This window comes from Chiloscyllium punctatum, chromosome 19 (genome assembly GCF_047496795.1).
Source record: "Chiloscyllium punctatum isolate Juve2018m chromosome 19, sChiPun1.3, whole genome shotgun sequence".
NCBI lineage: Eukaryota > Metazoa > Chordata > Chondrichthyes > Orectolobiformes > Hemiscylliidae > Chiloscyllium > Chiloscyllium punctatum.
Genome location: NC_092757.1, coordinates 92554948 through 92579418, shown reverse-complemented (window position 1 = coordinate 92579418; position 24471 = coordinate 92554948). Strand labels below are relative to the sequence as shown.

The 24471-nt window shown below is 42.8% G+C and overlaps 1 protein-coding gene across 4 annotated transcripts in view; it reads right to left on the bottom strand.

Moving 5' to 3' along the window:
* Positions 1-24471, bottom strand: part of LOC140491621 (flotillin-2) — a 97878-nt gene that overhangs the window by 28090 nt on the left and 45317 nt on the right. Inside the window, exon 3 of one of the 4 annotated variants that reach the window (XM_072590071.1) lies at positions 19643-19733. The exons of 1 other annotated variant lie outside the window; for it this stretch is intronic. In XM_072590071.1, the coding sequence (XP_072446172.1) occupies positions 19643-19733 (91 nt within the window). Of the gene's footprint in view, positions 1-15944; positions 16051-18668; positions 18760-19642; positions 19734-24471 lie in introns of all 4 variants that reach the window. 2 more of the 4 variants (XM_072590070.1, XM_072590073.1) reach the window with 2 other exon arrangements.

The following is a 24471-nucleotide window of genomic DNA, read 5'->3' as shown; positions in this document are numbered from 1 at the left end:
AAAGGGAAGCCATTTGGCCCATCTTATTCATGCTGACCCAAAAAGACACCCAGATGCCCTTTCTAATCCCATCTTCCTGCACACGGCCCATAGCCCTGCAGCTTACAGCACTGAAGGTGCAGATCCCGGTACTTTTGAAAGAGTTTGGAGTCTCTGCCTCCAACAACCTGGGCAGTGAACCCCAGGTAAAAATTTTTACTCTAATCCACTCTAATCTTTCTGTCACTTAGCTTGAAACGATGACCCCTGGTTTTTGAACATTCTGCCAAGGGAAACAGCTCCCTCCTGTCTGCTCGCTCTCTATCTATCCCTCATGATTCTGTATATCTCAATCATGTTGCCCCTCAGCCTTGTCTGTTACAAGGAAAACAACACCCAGTCTCTCCCATCTCACCTCACAGTGAGAGCTCTCCAGCCCTGGCAACATTTAAGTAAAATGTTCTTTGCATTCTCTCCACAACAACTATGTCTTCCTTCCTGTAACATGACCAGAACAGCACACAATAATCAGTTGGGACCTCATCAGTATCTTCTACAGTTTCATCATCATATCCTTACTTTTGTATTCTATACCTCTACCAATGACAGAGAACATTCCATATGCCTCTTAACAACCTTACCTACCTGTACTGCTACCTTCAGGGACCTGGGCACTCACATGGCAAGATCTCTCACTTCAGCTATTCATCTCAATACATTCCCATTTACTGTGTATTATATTTTACTGTTTGACCCTCCTATGGTTTATACATTAGTTCACACTTATCAGTGTTAAACTCCATCTGCCTCTTTCATTCCCTTAACTTATTGAAATTATTTTGGAGCTTACAGCTATCCTCTCCACAGCCAGGCTTTGTGTCGTCTACAAATTTCGCAATTGTGCTACACACACACACACACACACACACCCATATTCAATAACCAATCTCCTGCTTCTATTGCTTATGCTCTTGACAACAACAGCACCCAGTCAACTTCAGCAACACACCTTCACCACTTGCAGCCTCTCTCATTGCCTAACCATGGGACCTGATGCAATTTGCTTTTCTCACTGGAAGACTAGAGCTCACTCAATGGGAACTGCAATGGCTTTGTAACTGAGACAAGCAATCTCCTGGATAGTTAAGATTGCTCTCTCTCCCTTCAGACATCCACCCCCCTTCCCGGCTGTGCACAGCAGCATTTCCATCAGTCTCTCTCCTTCGCACTCTCAGTACATCGTTGTGAGAAAGGTTTGCATGGATGTAGGTTTGCTCGCTGAGCTGGAAGATTCATTTCCAGGTTTTGTCACCCTACTAGGTAACACCTTCAGTAGGCCTCCAGGCGAAGCACTGCTGATAATCCCTGCTTTCTATTTATATGTTTGGGTTGGTGATGTCATTTCCTTTTCTATCTCTCTCGCTCTCTCAGGGGGTGGTGAGATGGGGTCTAACTCAATGTGTTTGTTGATAGAGTTCCAGTTGGAATGCCATGCTTCTAGGAATTCTCATGTATGGCTGTTTGGCTTGTCCTAGGATGGATGTGTTGTCCCAGTCAAAGTAGTGTCCTTCCTTATCTGTATGTAAGGATACTAGTGAGAGAGGGTCATGTTGTTTTGTAGCTAGTTGATGTTCATGTATCCTGGTGGCTAGCTTCCTGCCTGTTTGTCCAATGTAGTGCTTGTTACAGTCCTTGCACGGTATTTTGTAAATGACATTAGTTTCGCTTCTTGTCTGTATAGGGCCTTTCAAATTCATTAGCTGCTGTTTTAGGGTGTTGGTGGGTTTGTGGGCTACCATCATGCCAAGGAGTCTGGGTAGTCAGACTACTTAGTGCTTTGCCCAGAGGCTCACTAAAGTAGTTACCTATTAGGGTGACGAAACATCTGAAAATGAACCTTCCAGCTCAGTGAGCAAACCTACATCCAGAACCATAACCCGAGTTACAAGTCTTCTCAAAACTCGTAAAGGTTTGCATTTCTAAGACAACTTTAGAAAACTTCCAAAGCTCTTCACTGATAGTAAATGTCAAGTACAGCCACATTGTAAAGCAGCGGTCAAACTAGATAACAAGCTCGCACAAGATGACTTTTTTGGCATATTTCCTTAATCAACCTGATCAGAAATGATCAAGGTTGGTCTTGAACCCTGGTCTCCCGGCTTAGAAGTAGGGACACTACCACTACATCACAAGAACCCATTGATTACTTGCTTCTGTGATTTGCGGTGAGAATCAAGTATTGGCCACAATACCTGCTTTCTCTCGGGATAGGATCCTTTACATTTTCCAGAGAGCACATGGAGACTCAGGCTAACATTTCAAATCTTTGTCATCTTTTATTCACTATTTTTATCCCCAGTCCAGTCCCACTGCTGTTTGAGGAATTTTTCCTAGGCTTCACTGTTGCTGCCAATTAGAAAACTGCTTTCATAAGATGTAAACTTCAGCTCAGCCAAAATTCCACTGTCCTTTTCCTAATGCTGAAGTTTGCTGACTTACACTGGCTCCCTACCTGGCAATGCCTCCATATAACAACAGCTATCTTCATTTCTAATCTTACCCTCACCGCCCTCGACAGCTGTAACCTCCTCTAGCATGACAGCAAATGACCCTGATATGCTACTCCAGGTCAAGTACTGTGCAGCCCTTCCTTTGACAGTAGCAATCTTTGTGCCCATTGAAGACACTATATAAATGTAAGCTGTTGATCTATAATTGCTTGGTTAAAGGTAAAGTGAAGCTGCAGATAAAGATTTATTGGAGGAACAACTAACTTGACCACTGTTTACTTTGCCTTCTGTAATTTTCTTATTGTGAAGAATTTCAAGTGTAAATAGGTTACTGGACAAATTAGTTATGTAACTATTGGCACCTAATCATTTCTGACCTGAAATGTGATTGCACGCTTGCCTCGGTCCAAGCAGCATTCCACTGTGCCAGAAAATGATTAGAAATTCACAGAAAGATTTAGCAGGTGGAGGGAGACAAAATTGGATTAATTCTAAGATGCAATTCATTTCCATGAAATCATTTCAATTGGTGTTAATCAGGAGATGCACTATAGCATTAATGCTACATCATGAAGCCATCGAGAAAATATATTAAAAATAAAAGTCGTTTTGCTACAAATGTGTATCAAATTGAAAAAATAGGGAATCTGATTTGTACAGAAATCAACTCTCAGAAGTAAAAACTTATGTATCTCAAACATCTGCAAAACAGCACTATTTACTAGATCTCAAATTCAAATGTCTGCAGCAAGTTAATGTCTCAGAATGAATACCCCGCTCTGGAGCAGGGACTCTAGGCAGCTGTAGGGCCCAGAGCAGGGACTCCTGGTGGTGAGAGGCCCAGAGCAGGGACTCCTGGCAGTGCTGGCGAGATAGTGGCAGCAGAGCCAGGGTCTGCTGGGGCATTGGCACCAATGATGTTCCTGAGCAGAACTCCTCAAGGACCGGAATACCTTGCAGAAGCCCTGAAGCTGTACGTGAGACCCCAATTTGAACTGAAGTTGAGCTTATTTTTATCCTTATTGTACCTCAAAATAGCATCAAATAATAGCCAAAGGGTCTGTTTCAGTGGTGTACGACTCATATTTACCAACCTTTGTGTGTTGAAGTTCTTCCTAACAGCTCTCCTGAACGGTCTGGCCCTAATTCTCAGGCTATGCCCCACAGAACACCTGCAAGGTGACTGCAGCCAGTGATGGCTCTACACAACCTTAATGTGTCACAAGCATTTAGCCAAGGCTGACGAGCAAGGGTTGGGAAGCTATTGCCATATCACATTGGAACCCAACTCTGTCCACATATGCAGTGCCAACATCAGTTACTGGGAGGAGTTGGGGGGGTGCTCTGTTCATGTCCAGCTGCAATATTGATCAGAGTGGAATTGCCAACTGCTGGCCCAGCTAAATTCAACTAACAGGGATGTTGGACTTCAGACTCCCTCATATGGTGTGTATATTCAGAAGCAGGCAGGGAGGAGCCAAAAGCAAACATCTAAAACAGTCTTCAAAGTGTGATCATATCTCAAGTACTAAAATATACAGATCACAGCTAGGACACATTGTATTGAGTCTTACAGACCAATCTGGGAGCATAAATCTAAATAAGCAAGCTAAATTTCTTGAGTTCATCCACTTATATTCAAGTATTTTTAAGGTCATGAGGGGCAAGGAGAAATAGCAAGGTAAAAAAAAAATCTGTGAACGATGCAATGAGTTAGGAAGTAGAAGCTTTGTGCTGGCGGGGCTTTTGAAAAATGCCATTTTTAAAAGTACTATTGTCAGTGCTCCCTTCGCCACTGATTTTTCTTCCCTCTGATAGCCCAAACCTTGCACCTGTTTCCACCTTCAAACACTTTAACAGGGCAAACACAGATTAGGGTTTCCACAGTCAATGCTCTAGAGCTGGTCGCAGCTGCATTTTGGCCAGATTTATGAACAAAGATCATTTGGGGCGGAACGGTGGCTCAGTGGTTAGCACTGCTACCTCATAGCACCAGAGACCCAGGTTTGATTCTAGCCTCAGGCGACTGTCTGTGTGGAGTTTGCACGTTCTCCCCGTGTCTGCGTGGATTTCCTCCGGGTGCTCCGGTTTACTCCCACAGTCCAAAGATGTGCAGGTCGGTGAATTGGCCATGCTAAATTACCCATAGTATAGGGTGCATTAGTCAGGGGTAAATATAAGGAAGGGGAATGGGTTTGGAGGGGTTACACTTTGGAGGGACTTGTTGGGCCGAAGGGCCTGTTTCCATACTGTAGGGAACCTAATTTAATCAATCAATCAAGCGCTGATGGCAACAGTTTATAATTATCCATAAACTTCTCAATTTTTAAGATGCAAACTGATCACATAGTATTTGCTATAATGTAAAGGATGTCTATTACATACTCCAAAATGGAAGGATGACACACACCGGAATAGTGCCACAGATGGCATCTTCAAAGCAGTCTACAATTTAATGAACAGCAGCCTTTCACTCAGTGCCAGCCCTTTCACAGCAGTAGCACAACCTGACAAACTGTTCTGTGATGTACATGCAGAGATGAAATATTAGGCACAAAGCATTTTCATAAATTCAGGGTGGGTGGGATGGGAAAGCAAGTGGGTGGTGGGGGAAGAAAAAGATTTCAGAAGTGGTCAGCAGCGCATAATAGAAGCTGTGAAATTCAAGTCAAAAGGTGTTGTCCAGAATTAATTCACACTGAATAATAAAATGCTAATCATTCCTAATTTAAAAATGAGGATGACTAAAATTTAACTCTGCAACACCTGAGCGAGTTTAAAAATATGCAATCTATTTTCTACCTTCTCGTTCCACCTACACATTAATCTTCTTTTGACAGCCTGTGATTTTGTGGGTTGAGCTCGATAAGGAAACACTCTTGTAATAAGGAAGCAGAGAAATGGAATCTTAGAAACTATAGCACACCGGAGATGCTCTTCTCTATAAAGGTGGTTAAATATTTGCCAGTGTACACATTGAGAATTCAGGCCATTTGACCACAGTGACCATCCCAATTCTGTCCTTGACTAACCCGTCACATTTGAGAGATTGACAGAGGCTGCAGGTCTAAAGGCTTTGGGATGCTCATTCCTACCCATGAAAGTCTCTCCAGACCCAGTCTCAAGTCAAGGCCAATAGCAGCCAGCAAATTTGCACCTATGACAGAAGAGGAAGCTTTTCATGGGCCAATGGCTGCTCCTATGCACAGGATGCCTTAGGAACAGAACTTGGGTTCCCTTTCAGCACACATGAGCAAGGAAAGCACCATAACGTGTCCTTTTACTCAGTGATAATGTGCAGAACTCATTGAAATTTACAATCAGAGGCTCATTTGAGCAATTGAAGAGGCAAATACATAGGTGAGATGTAGTGAAGAAGAAAAAACTGTTGTCTGTAGGCCTTTTGGAGGGAGGTGCTGGTTGCTTTTCCCCTCTCTAAAACAGGGATCACGTGTGAGAGGAAGAGGGGAGGACACCTGTACTGACTGAACCTAATGTCTCAAAGAAGAGCACATTTAAATTCAACCTAATTCCAAAAACAGGAAATCCGAACAGTCAAGATTTGAACAACTTCAACTCCAAATAAAAGACCCTCCCCCTCCCTCCCATCAAAAGACAGGTTATAAATAGTTTCTGGTCATCAGGAATATTATCCCTCAACAATCCACTACATGGCCAATTTGCACTCGGGTATGGTTGACGATCGCTGGTTTCATTTCAGGCTGAATAAAGTTTTCACTGGATTTGGTCACTGTGCAGTTTAGCATATGTTACATTTAAAATTTATGCATTAGTTCCAGATCCATGCAAGTACATAGTGAGATAAGCCTGTGACCATTACTCACAATTTAATGCTCATACATTCATCTTAACACAGCACAATCTCCAGGTACCACTGACATCTGCAGAGTTTCCACTTCAGCTCTATGCTGCAGTTTCCATTTTATAATAATCCTGAGGGACCCTGCAATCAGCCAGTGAAAGGGCCAATACAATGGTGTGGAAGGAGCCGGATGTGTGCACTCCAGCAAGACAACTCTATTAGCAGCCTGTTTCTTTTACCCATTTGCTCTAGCTCCCTGAAATGGATGTACACTGAAAAGAATTCTCAGGGCAAGTGCTTATGTCACTCAGATCTCTCAATCTGAAATCCCTGTCCTAACAAGGCAACTGGCACCAATGCTTTTACTGTTGAAACTTCTTGACTCTCTTCATGTCTTGGAAGTAGCACTGGATTCCTCTCCATCACTCCTCTGGTAAAACAGGGTCCTCTGACTTGATGACAGCACTTGGAGGAAGCCAGTGCTCACTATTCTGAATTGGCTTCCTCTAGAAACAAAGTAGGCAATGGGATTGGTTAGTAACAAGTTTCACAATTCAATTAGAGACAGAGTCATTGAGATGTACACAGTATGGAAACAGACCCTTCAGTCCAACCCGTCCATGCCAACCAGATATTCCAACCCAATCTAGTCCCACCTGCCAGCACCCGGCCCATATCCCTCCAAACCCTTCCTATTCATAGACCCATCCAAATGCCTCTTAAATGTTGCAATTGTACCAGCCTCCACCACATCCTCTGGCAGCTCATTCCATACACATACCACCCTCTGCGTGAAAATGTTGTCCCTTACGTCTCTTTTGTATCTTTCCCCTCTCACCCTAAACCTAGGCCCTCTAGTTCTGCACTCCCCAAACCCAGGGAAAGACTTTGTCTATTTATCCTATCCATGCCCCTCATAATTTTGTAAACCTCTATAAGATCACCCCTCAGCCTCCAATGCTCCAGGAAAAACAGCCCCATCCTGTTCAGCCTCTCCCTGTAGCTCAGATCCTCCAACCCTGGCAACATCCTTGTAAATCTTTTCTGAACCCTTTCAAGTTTCACAACTTCTTTCCAATAGGAAGGAGACCAGAATTGCACACAATATTCCAACAGTGGCCTAACCAATGTCCTGTACAGCTGCAAGATAACCTCCCAACACCTGTACTCAATACTCTGACCAATAAAGGAAAGCATACCAAACACCTTCTTCACTATCCTATCGACCTGCGACTCCACTTTCAAGGAGCTATGAACCTGCACTCCAAGGTCTCTTTGTTCAGCAACACTCCCCAGGACCTTACCATTAAGTGTAGAAGTCCTGCTAAGATTTGCTTTCCCAAAATGCAGCACCTCACATTTATCTGAATTAAACTCCATCTGCCACTTCTCAGCCCACTGGTCCAGATCCTGTTGCAATCTGAGGTAACCCTCTTCGCTGTCCACTACACCTCCAATTTTGGTGTCATCTGCAAACTTACTAACTGTACCTCTTATGCTCACATCCAAATCATTTAGCTTTAAAAGCATAGCGATGGGTCAAGAAAAAGTGTGTTGCAATGGGTGTCAGTTTACATCATTAACAAAATGCTTTAATGCAACGAGCACGTTTGCTAGACAAATGGCAGGGGACAAAACAGGAGATCTGGGACGGGCTGAATGCCTGGGAAGGTGGGGTTATCTTGAGTGGTGCACAGGATTGAATAGTGCTACAAAGGAATCGAGGCACCAGTGAAAAATCCCATTTAGCAGCTATCAACCAAGGTACTCATTTTCTTCCTTTGTAAAGGAATAGGATTGGTATTTGAAGGTGGAAAATTCCACAGAGCTCACAGGAGTAGCTTGATTGATTTCTCACTGAACTGTAAAACTTCTATGAATTTTAAGGTTAATGCCATGAACACAAGAGACTTGATTTGTGGTAAACAACTGATCATCATATTCAGCTGATGCTGCTCTCACAGATGGCATACAGCTCCACCTTTAGCATTTATAGTGAGGACTTGTGAAAAGCCACGTTACTATAGCAAATGAAGAGAGTATTGAAGGGAGAGAGTGTGGCCATGACAAAGTCCTGGAGTCAAATAAAAGAATAGGCGACTTTGGCTCAGGTGTTAGTGCGAGGAACTGTCCTTCAAATGAACAGAATCCCACAGAATCCCAGAGAGGGCTTTTTTTGTTGTTCCACAGGTGCAGATATGTAGCTGTTCATTGATGTGGGGGGGGGATCAACAGGAAGTGGTGCTGCGCACAACAAAGCAGAGATTGTCTGGACAGAACCAAACAGAAATGTGGCTTGATGTGAAAAATTATTTGGCCTTGCTGCAAAAGACACAACACTAGCTCATAATCCAACAGGTTTATTTGGAAGCACTAGTTGTGTGATTTTTTTTTAAACTTTGCCCACCCCAGTCCAACAGCAGAACCTCCATATCATTGCTGCCAGTCTCTTTCACCATGACTGTTTGACAGTATTGAAAACAGTAGCTTGCCATGTTTGTGAATGTTTTCTATTGTGGTACAATAAATTTTCCAAGATAAAATACAAAAGATCCAGTTCTTTAGTGCACTTTTTTTAGACTTGAATATTCTTAGCGAACAAAGGACACAGAAACCACAGGTCAACCTCCCATCACCTGCAGTTCCCACCTTTCTAACACTGCCCAAAGCTGCACTTACATCAGCACAACTGGCAGCTAACTTTAACAAGGAGAATAAATTGCAGATCTTCCTGGCCCGGAAACATAGATGCAATTTACATCAGAGCATCAGGATTTCTGGCTCACAGTCCAATGGAGCAAGTTGGCTGACAGGCCACTTGAAGCCACTGAACCAGCATTCCAGCTACCAACACATACCCCCAGGCACATCATGCTGTTGGTAGCACAGGCCATTCCAACAGTGCAGAAAGGTGAAACTATATTCTAGGTGGGAAAACAACCTGTTCAAAATAAAAGTCTACTTATTCTTCACTGGGTGCACACAAATCTTGCAAATGCTGCCACCTACACTAATTCGTGAGATCTTTATGCAAATTGTGCTGAAGAGACACACACTGGCACCTTAATTGTCAGTTGATTTGAAACCCAACTTTTTTTGTGTTTTCCAAATCATCAAATCACAAGAAATTAAAAACGAGTAGGCATGTTAAAGAAAAACATCTTGAACATCTAACATTCATCTTGAGATGGTTTAATTTCTCCCTCCTCCTCTCAAAGTATAAGAGCCTGGGCAAGGCACCTGGACCCAGCAATGATCCCCATGTGTGAACCTAGCCAAGGAGCACAAGGCCATGGAGAGGGAGTAGGCCACTCAGCCCATACAGCCTGACCCAGGTTGACTGAACATTTCAATATCGGTGATAACAGCAAAGAACAGTAAAACCGGAACATGCCCTTCAGTCCACCAAGACTGCACACGACACAAGATGTCTGTCTAAACTAAAAACCTTTTGTCTCTATCCCAACATTCCCTACCTCTTCATACATGTGTAGGTTTGCTCGCTGAGCTGTAGGTTTGATATCCAGACGTTTCATTACCTGGCGAGGTAACATCATCAGTGGCAACCTCCAAGTGAAGCGAAGCTGTTGTCTCCTGCTTTCTATTTATATCTTTCTTCTGGATGGGGTTCCTGGGGTTTGTGGTGATGTCATTTCCTGTTCATTTTCTGAGGGGTTGATAGATGGCATCTAGATCTATGTGTTTGTTTATAGCGTTGTGTTTGGAGTGCCAGGCCTCTAGGAATTCTCTGGCACGTCTTTGCTTAGCCTGTCCCAGGATAGATGTGTTGTCCCAGTCGAAGTGGTGGTTTTTTTCATCCATGTGTAGGGCTACGAGGGAGAGAGGGTCATGTCTTTTTGTGGCTAGCTGGCGTTCGTGTATCCTGGTGGCTAACTTTCTTCCTGTTTGTCCTATGTAGTGTTTGTGGCAGTCCTTGCATGGAATTTTGTAGATGACGTTGGTTTTGTCCATGGGATGTACTGGGTCTTTTAAGTTTGTTAGTTTTTGTTTGAGTGTGTTGGTGGGTTTGTGTGCTACTAGAATTCGACTGGGACAACACATCTATCCTGGGACAGGCTAAGCAAAGACATGCCAGAGAATTCCTAGAGGCCTGGCACTCCAACCACAACGCTATAAACAAACACATAGATCTAGATGCCATCTATCAACCCCTCAGAAAACGAACAGGAAATGACATCACCACAAACCCCAGGAAATCCAGGAGAAAGATATAAATAGAAAGCAGGAGACAACAGCTTTGCTTCACTTGGAAGTTGCCACTGAAGATATTATCTAGCCAGGTAATGAAATGTCTGGATATCAAACCTACAGCTCAGCGAGCAAACCTACACCCTAAACCTCAACCTTCACAAACCTTGCTCTTCATAAATCTGTCAAGATGCCTCTTAAGTATTGCTATTGTACCTGCCTCTCCCACCTCCTGTGGCAGTGCATTCCAGGAACTTCTCCTACTCTGCATTTTAAAAAAAACTGGCTTCTCACATCTCCTCTAAACTCACCCCCCCCCCTTTCATCTTAATTTATGCCCCCAAGTAAGTGACATTTCCATGCTGGGAAAAAGACTCCAGCTATCCCATGCCTCATTATTTTGTAAATTTCAATCGGATCTCAGACTCTTAACATTCAAGTGAAGGCAGACCAAGTTTGTCCCATCTCTCCACTTAGCTAACACCGCCCAAAGCAAGCAACACCCTGGTAAAACTTCTCTGTACCTTCTCCAAAGTCTTCACACCCTTCTGGTGGTGCGGTAACTTGAACTTACACAAAAGTTCTATACAGCTGCAACAATACTTGCCAATTTTGACACAGTGCACTGATTGATGAAGGAAAGCATGTTACGTGCCTTCTTGATCACCTTATCCACTGTGTTACCACTTGCAGTGAACAGTAGATGCACACGCCTAGACCCATCTGTATGTTGACGTACAAAGGGTTCTGCCATTTACTTCATGCTTCCCTCCTGCACTAGATCTTCCAAAATGCATCACCTCGCATTTGTTGGAATTAAACTCCACCTGCCAATTCTCTGCCCAAGTCTCCAGTCTATCTCTGCCCTGCCGTATCCTCTGGCAATTCTTCTCACTATCAGCAGCTCTCCCAATCTTTGCATCATTTACAATTTACTAATCTGGCCACCTACATTCTCCTCCAGATCATTGAGATAAACTACAAACCACAGGGGATCCAGCACAGATCACAAATCTCCAGTCAGAAAAGCCCCCTTCCCTCACTATTCTCGGTCTCTGACGGATCCAGTTCTGTATCCATCTTACCAGCTCACTGCAAATCCCATGAGAGTTCCTCTTCTGTATCAGCCTGCCATGAGACACCTTGGCAAAGGCCTTGCAAAGGTACATATAATCCATCTATCACCCTGCCCACATCAATCATCTTTGTCACTTCCTCAAAATACTCAATCAAGTTTGAGTCTCGCTCTTCCCCACACAAAGCCATACAGTGTATCACTGAACAGGCTATATTCTTCCAAACATGAGTCAATCCTATCCTTAAGAACCTTCTCCAATATTTTCCCAACCACTGATGTAAGGTTCACCAGCATATAGTCTCCTGGATTATCCCATTGCTCTTCTTAAACAAAGGATCAATGTTGGCAACAATCCTTCAGTCTTCTGAGACCTCTCATATAACTAAAGAGGAAACAAGATTTCTTACAAGACCCAACAATTTCCTCACCTGCCTCCCTCAGCATTCTGGGATAGATTCCATCAGATCCTAGGGATTTGTCTTCCTTAGTACGATTCAAAATACCCAACAATTCCTCGTTTTATACATTGACATGCCCGAGAATATCAACATACTCCTTCAGAGATTCATAATCCACTGTACTCTTCTCCTTTGTGAATACCGATCCAAAGTATTCATTAAGGACCTCGCCCATTCCCTCTGGATCCATGCATAAATTCCCTCCTTTGTCCTTGTGTGGATCTACCCTTTCCCCAGCTACCCTCTTGTTCTGTATATACAGCTATAACACATCTTGGGATTTTCCTTAATCCTGTTTGCCCAAGATTTCATGGCCCCTTTTAGCCCTCCTAATTCCTTGTTTGAATTCTTTGCTGCTTTTGTTATGTTCTGTCCTGTCCTCAAAGGCTGGGTCTTCTGTTTCCTAAACCTCGCATAGGCCTCCTTTTTCTTTTTGACAGTCCTCAATTTCTCTTGCCATCCAAGGTTCCCATATCTTGCCATCCTTCTCCTTCATTTCCACAGAAGTATGCTGGCCCTGAACTCTAATCAACTGGCCTTGAAAAGACTCCCCCATGCCAGATGTAGATTTACCTCAAATTGCTGCCCCCAATCTACATTCATATGTTCCTGCCTGATATTGTGGTCGTGAACATCCCTACAGTCTCATACTTGCACCAAAGGACCACTCTTATCCTTATCCCTAAGTAATTTAAAACTTACAGAATGACGGTCACTGCTCCTGAAATGCTCCCCCACTGAAAAACTTTGGTTCCCTGGCCGGGCTCATTCCCCAATCCCAGGTCAATATGGCCCCTTCCCTAGTTGGACTGTTCAAATATTGTTTCAAAAACCCTCCTGGACACACCTAGGTTCACCCCCATCCAACTTCCTGGCACTAACCGGGTCCCAGTCAATACAAGTTAAAATCACTCACCACAACAATCCTGTTGCTGTAAATTTTTCCATAATCTGTCCACATATCTGTTCCTTTCCCACCCGCTGGCTGTTGGGAGGCCTGTAGTACGACCCCATCAAATTAATTGCACCTTCCTTTCCTGAGCTCTAACCATAATGCCTTGCTGGATGTGACCAGGGTGTCCTCCCTCAGTACAGCTGCAAGATTCTTGCTTATCAGTGACGCGACTCCGCCACCTCTTGTACATCCCTCAATCTCACCTGAAACATCTAAATCCCCAACATTAAGCTGCCGGTCTTGTCTCTCTAACAGCCACATCATAGCTATATGCACTAATCTGCCCGTAGTGTTAGGTGTAGGGGTATGGGTGGGTTGCGCTTCGGCGGGTCGGTGTGGACTTGTTGGGCCGAAGGTCCTGTTCCCACACTGTGGGTAATCTAATCTAATCTAATCCAAGGGCTAAATCTATCTGGTCTTACTTGCCATACTTATTGCATTAAAACAAATACATCTCAGACCGCCAGTCCTGCTGTGTTCAGTAACCTCTTTGTCTGTTCCTAGGGCCTTAGTCACTGACACCTCCTTGGTCATTTTACTTGCTGATCTTCTGCTCTGGTTCCCACCATTCTGCCATACTTGTTTAAACCATCCCGAGTGGCAGAAGCAAATCTCCTTGCCATGATACTGGTGTCCCTCCAGTTTAGGGACAGTCTATCCTTCTTGTACAGGTCCCACCTGCCCCAAGAGACATCCCAAGGACCCACATACTAAAAGCCCTCCCCCCTACTATATTCCTATATTCCCTGTGCCAAGTGCCAGTGAGACATCTCAAGACTACAACCCTCGGGATCTTGCTTTTCAACTTTCTACCTTCCTGAACTCCCTTTGCAGGTGGTCATCCTTCTTTCTGCCTATGTCATAACAGAGGAACCTCAGTTATCCGAATATCAATTATCCGAATTTTGGATTATCCAAAGATGATCTCAAGGACCTGATAGAAACATGACCTCAAAGATGTGTTTCAAACATTGATCACGTCTTTTGTTGGCAATGATTAAAAGTGAACTTGGCTTACTGAAATGCTGCCAAAAACTGTCCTGGACATCAATGGGAGCCCAGAGACAGTCTTCAAATGACTGACTTCCCACCCCCTTCCCCCACACTTTCCCTGGAGCTCTACACAGGGGTGCATCCTAAACCCCACCTTCCCCTGATAATCTCTCCAACATTGTCCTGTACAGGGGGAAAGCGGAACCTGTCAAAATGTTGCAGTAAAACGTTGTGTGCGTGTGTGCGCGTGCGCACTATTTCGAGACTCATCCACCAAAAGACAGCAGTCTTACTGTTGGTGTCCAGTCCAGCTGCCCGAGCAGAGGGGTCAGAACTGGTATGGCGAGTGGTTGGGGGTCAGACTGTGGGTGGGGTGTCGGTGTTGGACAGGGTTGCGACAGTTGGGGACAGTGTTGGATGGGGTTGCGGGGCTGGCAAGGGTGGGGGAAGTGTTGGACAGGATGGGGGGGGGGGGGTGGTGGGGGCAGACTCTCACATGGCGTGCTGCTGCCTCATCTCCTGAGCAGGGATTAGACGTAACGGAAAACTCCGAGCCCCAGAGGAAAAGCATTAAGTTAATTAACCGAATAATCAATCAATTATCTAAACAGAAATAGTGCCCGCTCATCTCATTTGGATAATGGAGATTCCTCTGTAGTACGGCAATGGATCATAGCTTCTGGCTGTTCACTTGTCCTTTTCAAATTGTCCTGTTCCCGCTCAGAGACATCCTTAAACCTGATACCAGGAAGACTATAGACCATCCTGGAGTGTCACTTGTAGCCAAAGAAACAGCTATCTGAAGGAGAGGCGATAGCTTAGTAGTGTTATCACTGGATTGTTAGTCCAGATTCCCAGCTCATGTTCTGGGGACCCAGGTTCAAATCCTGTCATGGCAGATGGTGAAATTCAAATTCAATAAAAATCTGGAATTAAGAATCTAATGACCACCAATAATCCATAGTCAATTGTCAAAAAAAACACACCTGGTTCACTAATGTCCTTTAGGGAAGAAATCTGCCATCCTCACTTAGTTTGGCCTACATGTGATTCCAGACCCACAACAAGTGGTTGAACTTGGGCAAATGGGTTGGCAATAAATGCTGGCCTAACCAGAGACACCTTCATCCCATGAACAAATTTTTTAAAAACTGTGCCTCTGTCTATGGAGTCCTCTTTTACTACAGCTCGCCTTCACTTTGACCCTCCCTACTGTACAACACAGCCAGTCATAGGGCCACTGATATGGCTGCTGCTGTTGCTTTCCCCAAAAAGGCCACTCCAACCCCAGGTTCACTGTGACTGACCCCCCCCTCCTCAGGTAATTATCCTGTTGTTCACCCCCAGGGCCACTCTGACCCCACTACTCAGATATTTATCCTACTGTTTGCCCCCAAAGTCACTCTACAGGTATTTATCCTGTTGTTCGCCCCCAGGGTCACACTCACTGAACCCCCCCATCTCAGGTACTTATCCTACTGTTCATCCCCAGGGTCACTGACTGAACCCCCCCCCTCGGGTATTTATCCTACTGTTCACCCCCAGGTCATTCTGACTGACACCACTCAAGTATTCACGTTGCTGTCCTTTTTTAAAAATTCCTATGTAACCCTCAAGCTCCTTCGTCAGAGTGCTTGAGCTTAACAGTTTGAGCACCTCAAAAGAACACAGAATTATTATATGGCTTACAGCAACTATACGCAATAATGTAATAAGACTTCCCACTGCCTACATGCAGCCATACCTTTGAATGTATTTCCCAATCAAATACAGACAACTTGTGCCCCATGTTTTCCCTTATTCAAGTGTAACACACTTTTCAGACTGAACTTTTTCATGTTCAAAGACAATGTAAAATTCTATCATATTATGATCACTCATCTCAGAAGGCTATATCAATTCAGGAAAGCATCCAAGTTGAGCTCATTGCTGTCCTCACCTGGACACTCTTTCCAGCACAGTCACTGTAGCAATGGGCCAGCGGGAAGTTCTTGCTGATTTCTCGCCTCTTTCTAACCTACTCATCTGAAGGCCAATAGTCTATCCTGTTAGGTTCAAATCAAAAGCATGAGGAAAAAAAAATGAAAATTATACATACTTCAACTAAATTAAGAAAAGCAAATTTGCAAATAATTTTAAACAATGAATTCTGAAATAAAAAGATGGGATCAGTACGCCCTTTAGACAATATATTAACCTGGTTTTCTTCTAGCCTGCACAACTCAGTACCACAGCTAGTCATTTTCTCTACTGTTTGATTTATATAAAAACCTTAAAAGTTCTCTAATGATGACAGTATCTAGGACAAGGGAGGCTGAACAAGTAAAAAGGGATGACTGCAGGTAGGCTTCACAGTCCAACGTGATGCACACTTTTCAGCTGTTTGAGACAGGTTAAAAAACATCAAGCTCTGAAACGAGTGCCGATGTTACATTCCACTCAATCAAAGCCTTGGCATCATGACCATTTGGAGCAAGTGTCTCACCCTCTGCTCCAGATTAGAGATCTCTTCAGGCCCAGCACAAAACAGCCAAGCTTCATCCAAACTTGACAGCCGCACATCACTGTCCCTTCATTTGAATTCTATCGCAAGGAGGTTTTATTCTGTTCTAGCCTGAAGCTTTGAATGTGCAAATGGAATAAAGGAATAGTTAGCAGGCGAATACACTCTACAAAGGAAATTCCTCTTACTGCAAAATCTTCAAAAGATTCAAGTGAAGTCACACCAGAAGTAACCTGATAGTCAATATACAATTATGCAAACACAATCAAAATAAAAAGCAATCTAGTTAATATTCGGCAGACTCCATCTCTAAATTATAAATTCCATACGCAGCAATTTTCTAAATTACTTATAACAACTGCCAAGACAGAGAATCAAATTTTGCCACTCCACTAACATTATCTCAGCCATGTATCAGTAGGACTGAAAGCATTTCTTATTAGTTTCAAGGCTGCTAGTTTGGCCAGGGGTCAATCCTGGACTCTCTCTTTCTTAGCTGCACTGCCCCTTGGCCACATGGGATCATTTTGTACAAACACACCCAGTGAGACCTTTCCACCATCTCTCTGATCCAGTCTTCAAATTAGCAGCAATTTCCAGAGTCTTCAGTTTGTGCCTACCCTGCATATTGATCTCACTCCCTCTTCCCAGACACACACTCCAGCTGAACGACTTGGAACCTTGGTGTCCTTAATGAAACTGTGCTTCAAACCCTATAGCCTCTACATCATCAAGGGCTGCTGTAACAATACCCATCCCAGCCCAACTAACAAAACTCAGATTCCAGACCTTTATCAGCTCCTGATTCAACGATTCCAATGCTTTCCTAGCTGGTCTCTCATCGTCCTCACCAACCCAAGGATAGGGACTGTACAGCAGGACTTTGATACTTTTGCAAACTATACCACTAAGAAGAAAAGAGCTCAATGAATGATGCTGATGGGTTGCATGCTTCAATGAATGAAACTTCAAATGTAACCCTATGCACATCTAGGAACACTGAGAACTCTGCCAAACTGTATCCAAGTTTATGGGACTTGAATATATGTTGTGCTCTAGGAGAAAGTGAGGACTGCAGATGCTGGAGATCAGAGCTGAAAATGTGTTGCTGGAAAAGCGCAGGTCAGGCAGCATCCAAGGAGCAGGAGAATCGACGTTTCGGGCATGAGCCCTTCTTCATCAGGAATATGTTGTGCTCTAGGAAGGCAGTGCTTGCACTAACCAGTCATCTTTACAAGGTTTAGGATAACTTGTATGGTTTTGAATGTAGTGCCTCCATTTGTAAAACAGAGGAACCAACATGCTTTTGTATTTTTAAAAATGTATCTATCTGTGTTCAAGGAACTTCATTAGCATTAAGTTCAAGGGTCCCAGATTTCACTTATTTGTCAAAAATGCCAAGTGAATTCTCAAGTAGTTTGATGGAAGTTACACAGCACTTCGGTACATTGTGTACTGCAAAGGGTTGGTTGTCCCAATGGGTGACACTAAGAACTCCGGATGCTTGCGACTTCCCATGCTGTGTGGGCTCAGACCAGGGAGAATGCCATTCATTGGAAGATCATGCAGTTCCACTTAACCAGTTGAGGCGGAATAGGAATAGTCAATAAAAAAAATGAAACTTAAAAAAATTGAACAACAGTCACCAAAGCCTGAAAAGTTAATTGAACGTTACAGAAAATGTTCCCACTGTTTCAAAGTGAACAAACAGCTCACCATTAATATTCAGGGGTGGAAAATTGTATGTGTGCAAGATTTCACATCAAATTCTTTGGGACCTTTTCGTCCACAAATGCACAATTTTGTTGGTGAAACCCCAGGACTGTCTGAGGGAACTTTCCATGGATCTGCTTTATGTCACCACAAGCTTCAACGGTCTCACAGTGGGGCTCAGTGAGGAAAGAAAACATGATCTATGAATAGAGGACCATTGAACAATATAAACAACCATGAGCCTGAATGCTATCACAGTCAGGTCCTAGCTAAACACATTTTCCACCCTTGAATGTTATTTATGCAAGAATTACAGAATAAGTGGCCTCCTACTGTTTTGTTAAGATAAGCAAAAGCATTAGTAAGTTTTTTGTGCCTTTTAACAGACTTAGGCTGCAAAGAGTTTTTAGAAATTAGATTACTTTTTGGGATTTTGGGGTTATTTACCTGAGCGACCCCTGTGACAGTTAGTGCTACCCCCTCTGCGGTCTCTACATCCTCACACTTGGGCTGAAGCGTCATAATCTCAAGGGACATCCTGTGAAAAACGTAAAACACTCGCAAATTCCAGGTCACATGACAGGCCTCAAGCCTCACTTGCTTTTTTCTCTCCAATCCTTCCACGGCTCACCTTTGACCCCAAGCAGAGGTACTGTACAGTGCTCAAAAAAAAAGCCAAGCTAAATAATTAATATCAAAGAAAAATCATTGCATGGCTCAAGAGAGGCTTCCCATATGAGATTGTCGCAATGTGGGTGATCCCACTTAGTTAGAACACCTCCTGGAGAAATTGTTTCATCATTTTATACAAGACAACATGTACAAGAAACAAGCTGTTTTAAGAACACACAAACGTAACTTATAATTCAGGCCACTCAATAATTCATTGCATCAAGTCAATTCCCATGTTGTGGTGAGGAAGAGTGCTACTTCGTTCCAGAAATGAGTTCAGTCTGTCATCACTGCAATCAATGCATCTCACAATCAGAAGATTTTATGAACTCTGTTGAAATCTGGGAGTGCCCAATCAGTGCCCAGTAAAATTGCTCATTCTGAAGGGCATGAGATATATTCCTGTCCTTCTGACAGGGGCAATGGCAGGGATATACAAACATGTTCAACGTACAGCAATTTTGTTCATTCTTTTGCTATATTTTAAATCAGTCTGTCCCTTCTGACCTTTTTCTTCCCTCTTCATTTGGTTTAATCCATTTCCTTCTGTGCAATACCTACAGTGCTACAGGCCATGCCACTTGGCCGTGATGCTAGGGGAATAAAGCGGTGAAGGTGCTGCAGTTGAGGTCAGCATTCAGTTGCTGCTGGGAAGAGGAAGGAGGGAATGGGTTGAGAATAGTAGGGGTGGTGAAGAGGAAGAGGGTAGAAAAAAAGACAATAAAAGAGCAAGGTTAAGTTCGAGTTACCTGTGCGACCCCTGTAACATATACAGGGACCCCCTCAATGGTTTCTATATCCTCACACTGACAGACGACGGTCATGATCTCCAGAGGTAGTCTGTGCAGCAGGTGTAGGGAGTGGGTGGGGGGAAGGAGGTGGGACAGCACATATTCAGTCAGAGTAATTGTCAGAACAAAGTATGAGAAATCCAACTCCCAGAGACAATAAGTAAATTATTTCATGTTGGTGGTTGAATTGACTGAACCCTTTGAGAACTACAATAGCACTTTGACAGCCAAACATTTCACTCATTTATCCCCCCGCACGCAGGAAGGGCTCTTTGCTTTTGATTTCCTGAATCTTCAGTTCACTCTGCTGGAGAGGACAAGAGTTGATTTGTCAGCATTAGAGAATCAACTGTCTTGAGGTTTGGGGTACACTTCTACATCTCCATTTCCTAAAACTAAATTTGGAAGTGTCAAATACCAGTTTGAAAATCACTATGCATAGAGTGAGAAATATTTGACAGCTGCAATGTGCTTCCAGTTCGCAAAGGATTACTTACGTTGAAATGAAAGGCAAGCTGAAAGTTTTTGGATGGTATTTTGTTTAAAAAAACACTAATATCAGAGTTGGAGAGAGGTCAGTTTTCTTGGAACCTGCCTGACTGAAGACAAGAAACTGTATGTCTGTGCTTACAGTAATTGCCCTAATTCAAACAAAGGGATACTAGAAACAGCCAGCGTTGAGTTCTGATGCCCTGTAAAAAGTATGCAAGTAAAGTACAAGCAAATCAGCCACATTTAAGATGACAGTCCATTTCTATCAAGAAATAAAAATGAGAGTGAGTACATAACACACAATAATACATTATTAAACAAATCTAAGTGGTGTGAAGTCATGAGTCATTTGAAAAAACAATAGCTGGAAAACAGACACACCTTGCTTCAAACTCCCGCCAGCTCCCTCCCAAAGATAGGAGAAAGTGAGGACTGCAGATGCTGGAGATCAGAGCTGAAAATGTGTTGCTGGGAAAGCGCAGCAGGTCAGGCAGCATCCAAGGAACAGGAGAATCGACGTTTCGGGCATAAGCCCTTCTTCAGGAATTGAAGAAGGGCTTATGCCCGAAATGTCGATTCTCCTGTTCCTTGGATGCTGCCTGACCTGCTGCGCTTTTCCAGCAACACATTTTCAGCCCTCCCAAAAGATACTAGCTTTTACAAAATGCATTCGCTGACAAAGCAGACACTTATTGTTCTTTCTTAATTTCCATCGAGAAGGTGATGGCAAGTTTTAGTGGAGATGAAGGTGCAGTGAATAGATCTCTAATTCTGTATGGTATATGGCTTGGAGGGGAGTTTAGAGATAGTGGTGTTTCCAGACACCGCTGGCCATCTCTTCCACGGTGGCGGTGGAAGTTGCTGACTTGGAAGGTATTGACTGCAGTGCCTTCTGCCAATGGCTACACCGCAGCCATACCATTCAAAAAGACAAGCATAGGCTTGAGTCATGGCCCTCAGTTAGGGAGCTCCAACTGTGAGGGTTGGTATAAAATTTGAGCCCAATCTCAAATTCCTGTGGATTCTTCCAGCAAACCTTTCAGAATCTCAAATCAAGGGAAAAGATCCTGAGTGGTAAACACATCTTTCTCCAGAAGAATACAGAGTAATGCCTGGAGTCAGGTTCTAGCAGGAAGAAGTTAGGAAGGACTTCTTTATACACAGAAGTACGTAAATCTGGAACACAGACCTTGAAGCATGCTGAGGAAACTGAAGTCAATTTTTTTTTAAACCAGAGATGGATAGATATTAGACAGGCAAGGGTAATGGATGACACATTACAGATCATTCATGATCTAACTGAAAAGACAGAAAATTGAGTGGCTGAATGGTCAGTTGTCCTTCCAAAGTAATCCTTAATGTTATCAGCCACTTAAATCAGGAAAAATGTGCATAAAATTGAAAAAAGAAACACTTTTATTGGTCCCTTCTAGTGCTTATCCTCTGAAGTCATATTATCAAGCAGTGGAGGCATTTTCAGTTCCACCATTGACGACAGCCTCAAGGTGGAGACTGACAACAGCAGCACAGAGTGCTACTCGAATCTCCTTCCTCCTACATGGGGATGGGTGACACAGGAGTTACCTCTCCCTGTCAATGCTGGGAAACTAACTGCATGTAAAGATCACAGGCGAGGTCTGTTTGCTGACAATGAATTGCACAGGGTCATGCAAGATGTTCTGCACTTAGATTTATTATTTCAATCTTATCAATGATGCAAAAGGTTGCAGCAAGAGTTACTGTTGCTACATTGCAGGAACTGACAGTTCACAGTTTTTCCCTCCTCTTGTGTAAACTCCCAGAGTGGAATGTGATACCTGATACAAGAACCCTAAATAGCAATTCACAATGTGGTAATTGCAAACAAAAATACATCCTACAATTTAATACCTTGCAAAACTTTTTTTTCTGTTTGCTGTAACCACTACAGGTTGCATGCCCAGCAGTTTAACCCATGCCTTCACGCCCAGAATCCAGTTTCATCAGCACCCCCTCTGCTTTCTAGGAGAATGAACTGAATAAAAACTCAATGCAGGCTGGGTCTGTAATTCTTCATGTCAACGGCTCATTCAAAATAACAGGGACATTTTTCTTTTGTCAAACAAGAAAACCTTTGATTCCAATAGATGAATAAATTATAGACCCTCCTTCCTTGTATAAGGATCTCACCATAGATTTACTTTTTAGAAGTTCAGTCTTTCTAAACCAGGAAACAATTCGCCGACTCAATGGTTGCTAGGAATTTAGCAGAATGAATGCTGTCACTGATTTGGTTTCAAGCTTGTTGCTGTATGAAACCTCTGCCAGCAATTTTAAAAAAAAACAATCTGAAACAAGTCAAAAGGATTCTGAACAAAAGCAAGGTGAGAGCAAAACAGGAACCTAACCAACCCGAAACAAATAATTCTTTAACAACGTCAACACAGGACTTTGATTTCATTGACCAAAAGATCTCCTGGGGTGATTCAACATCCATGACCAATACGAGCAAGAAATCAAGGGTTACCCAGTGTTATTTTACTGTCAATGGAAGCATTTATTCCTTGTTCCATACTATACATCTATGATTCTAAGGCCATATGATCACATTGAATGGAAAGACTTAACCAGAAGCAGTAACATGTATCGCTCCTGAATTACTCACTGCCAAAATTCAATTCCTTACCTTTATCTTTCTCTTCCCTATTTTAACTGTGACAATCAGCAAAGTCAGTGAGCTGCATAGATGCAGCATGTCTGACGGAAAAATAATACAATAAAAATGGGATAACGGTAATAAAATGGATGGACTCTAAAAGAAAATGTGCACATTCTGACGTCAGTGATAAACATTTCACCTGGGATCATGGGTGACGGTTGACATGAATAATGGGTTAAAATGAGGCCATTAAACAAGGATGTAGCTGGCTAGATTTACAGTCATCAGAAGTACATTTGGATTTCAGTTCGCACCACAGCTTGCATCATTTTAGGTTACATTGGGCAAGATTTTACATCATGTTTTGTTCATTTTTTTTTTAAATGGCATTTTCTTGGGTATGGAGTTCAGTTACACAATGCTCCATCCACTGAAGTCAGTTGTACATTGCTGAAGTAGATGAAATTATTTTTGCCAGCACTATTCTCAAGCTTCACACCACTTGACATTTTGATTCGATAAACAATGATTTTTGATTGGACTATAAAAATACACAATCACAATTACATGTTGCAACAAGAATTGTTATATACCACTCAGTTTCAAAACTGAACTGAATTCACTGCCAGAGCAATAATCCCCAAAAATACTCTATTTTTTCTGGGTGTCACAGCTGTCTTGTTCACTATAGTTTTTTGGTGGATAGCAAAGGCATCATTACAGTGAAGAATTTAAGCACTTTTAAAACATAAGCTACAAGAATAAGAGATAACATTCAGCAGTAACATCAGTCTATTTCATATCTGAAACTTAAAAATTCATTCAATACACATCTTTACCATTTCCAAGTTCGATTCCTTTTAGGAAATAACAGAAAATCAGATGAATAGTTACAACAAAAAAAAACTCCATTACATCACAAATTCCTTTGCTGGACAGATAATGTCTCCAATTATTGAGATCCTCATTCGTCTGGATTAATTGGAGAAATTTTTGAAAGGTTCACTCTTTTGAGTTTTCCAAGTTGGATGCATTTGTTCAGCCAAGCTGCTAAATATTGATGGATGTTAGTTTGCTACAGTATTTAATTGAACAAATGAACAAGGACAGCTCAGCAACCTACAGCCCTGATTGAAAATAGTCCCCTAATTGGGGAGTTGGTTATCCCAATCAAATTCTTAAATAGCTAACTCTATTAAAATAGCATGCGAGTTATTTCATTATTGGAAACATTGAAAGTTAGGTTTGCAAAAAATTCAGGGTTTTTTCTCCCTTCTATTTCAGAGTTCCCAAAAGGTTGTGGATTCTTCAGCACAAGAGTTATATGTCACTCCTTAAACAGCTCACTACAAATTGCAATTAGTGCTTTTCATTCCTCTTAGGAAACCATATGCCTGCATTGTGTCATCAAGGCACTTGATGACTGCACCGAGATTAAAGGAGGCTTTCAGATGGAACTGCAGCGTGTGCTAGCATTGAGCTCTTTAGCATAGTCAGGTGCAGGATAAAATCCCTTCCATGCTGCTAAATCTCAGCTCCCCTCTAGCACTGACTTGCTGAGCTCAGTTTGTTTGATGGCTGGTTTGTAATGCAGACTGATGCCAACAATGAGGGTTCAACTCCCACACCAGCTGAATTTCCCACAAAGGTCCTTTCT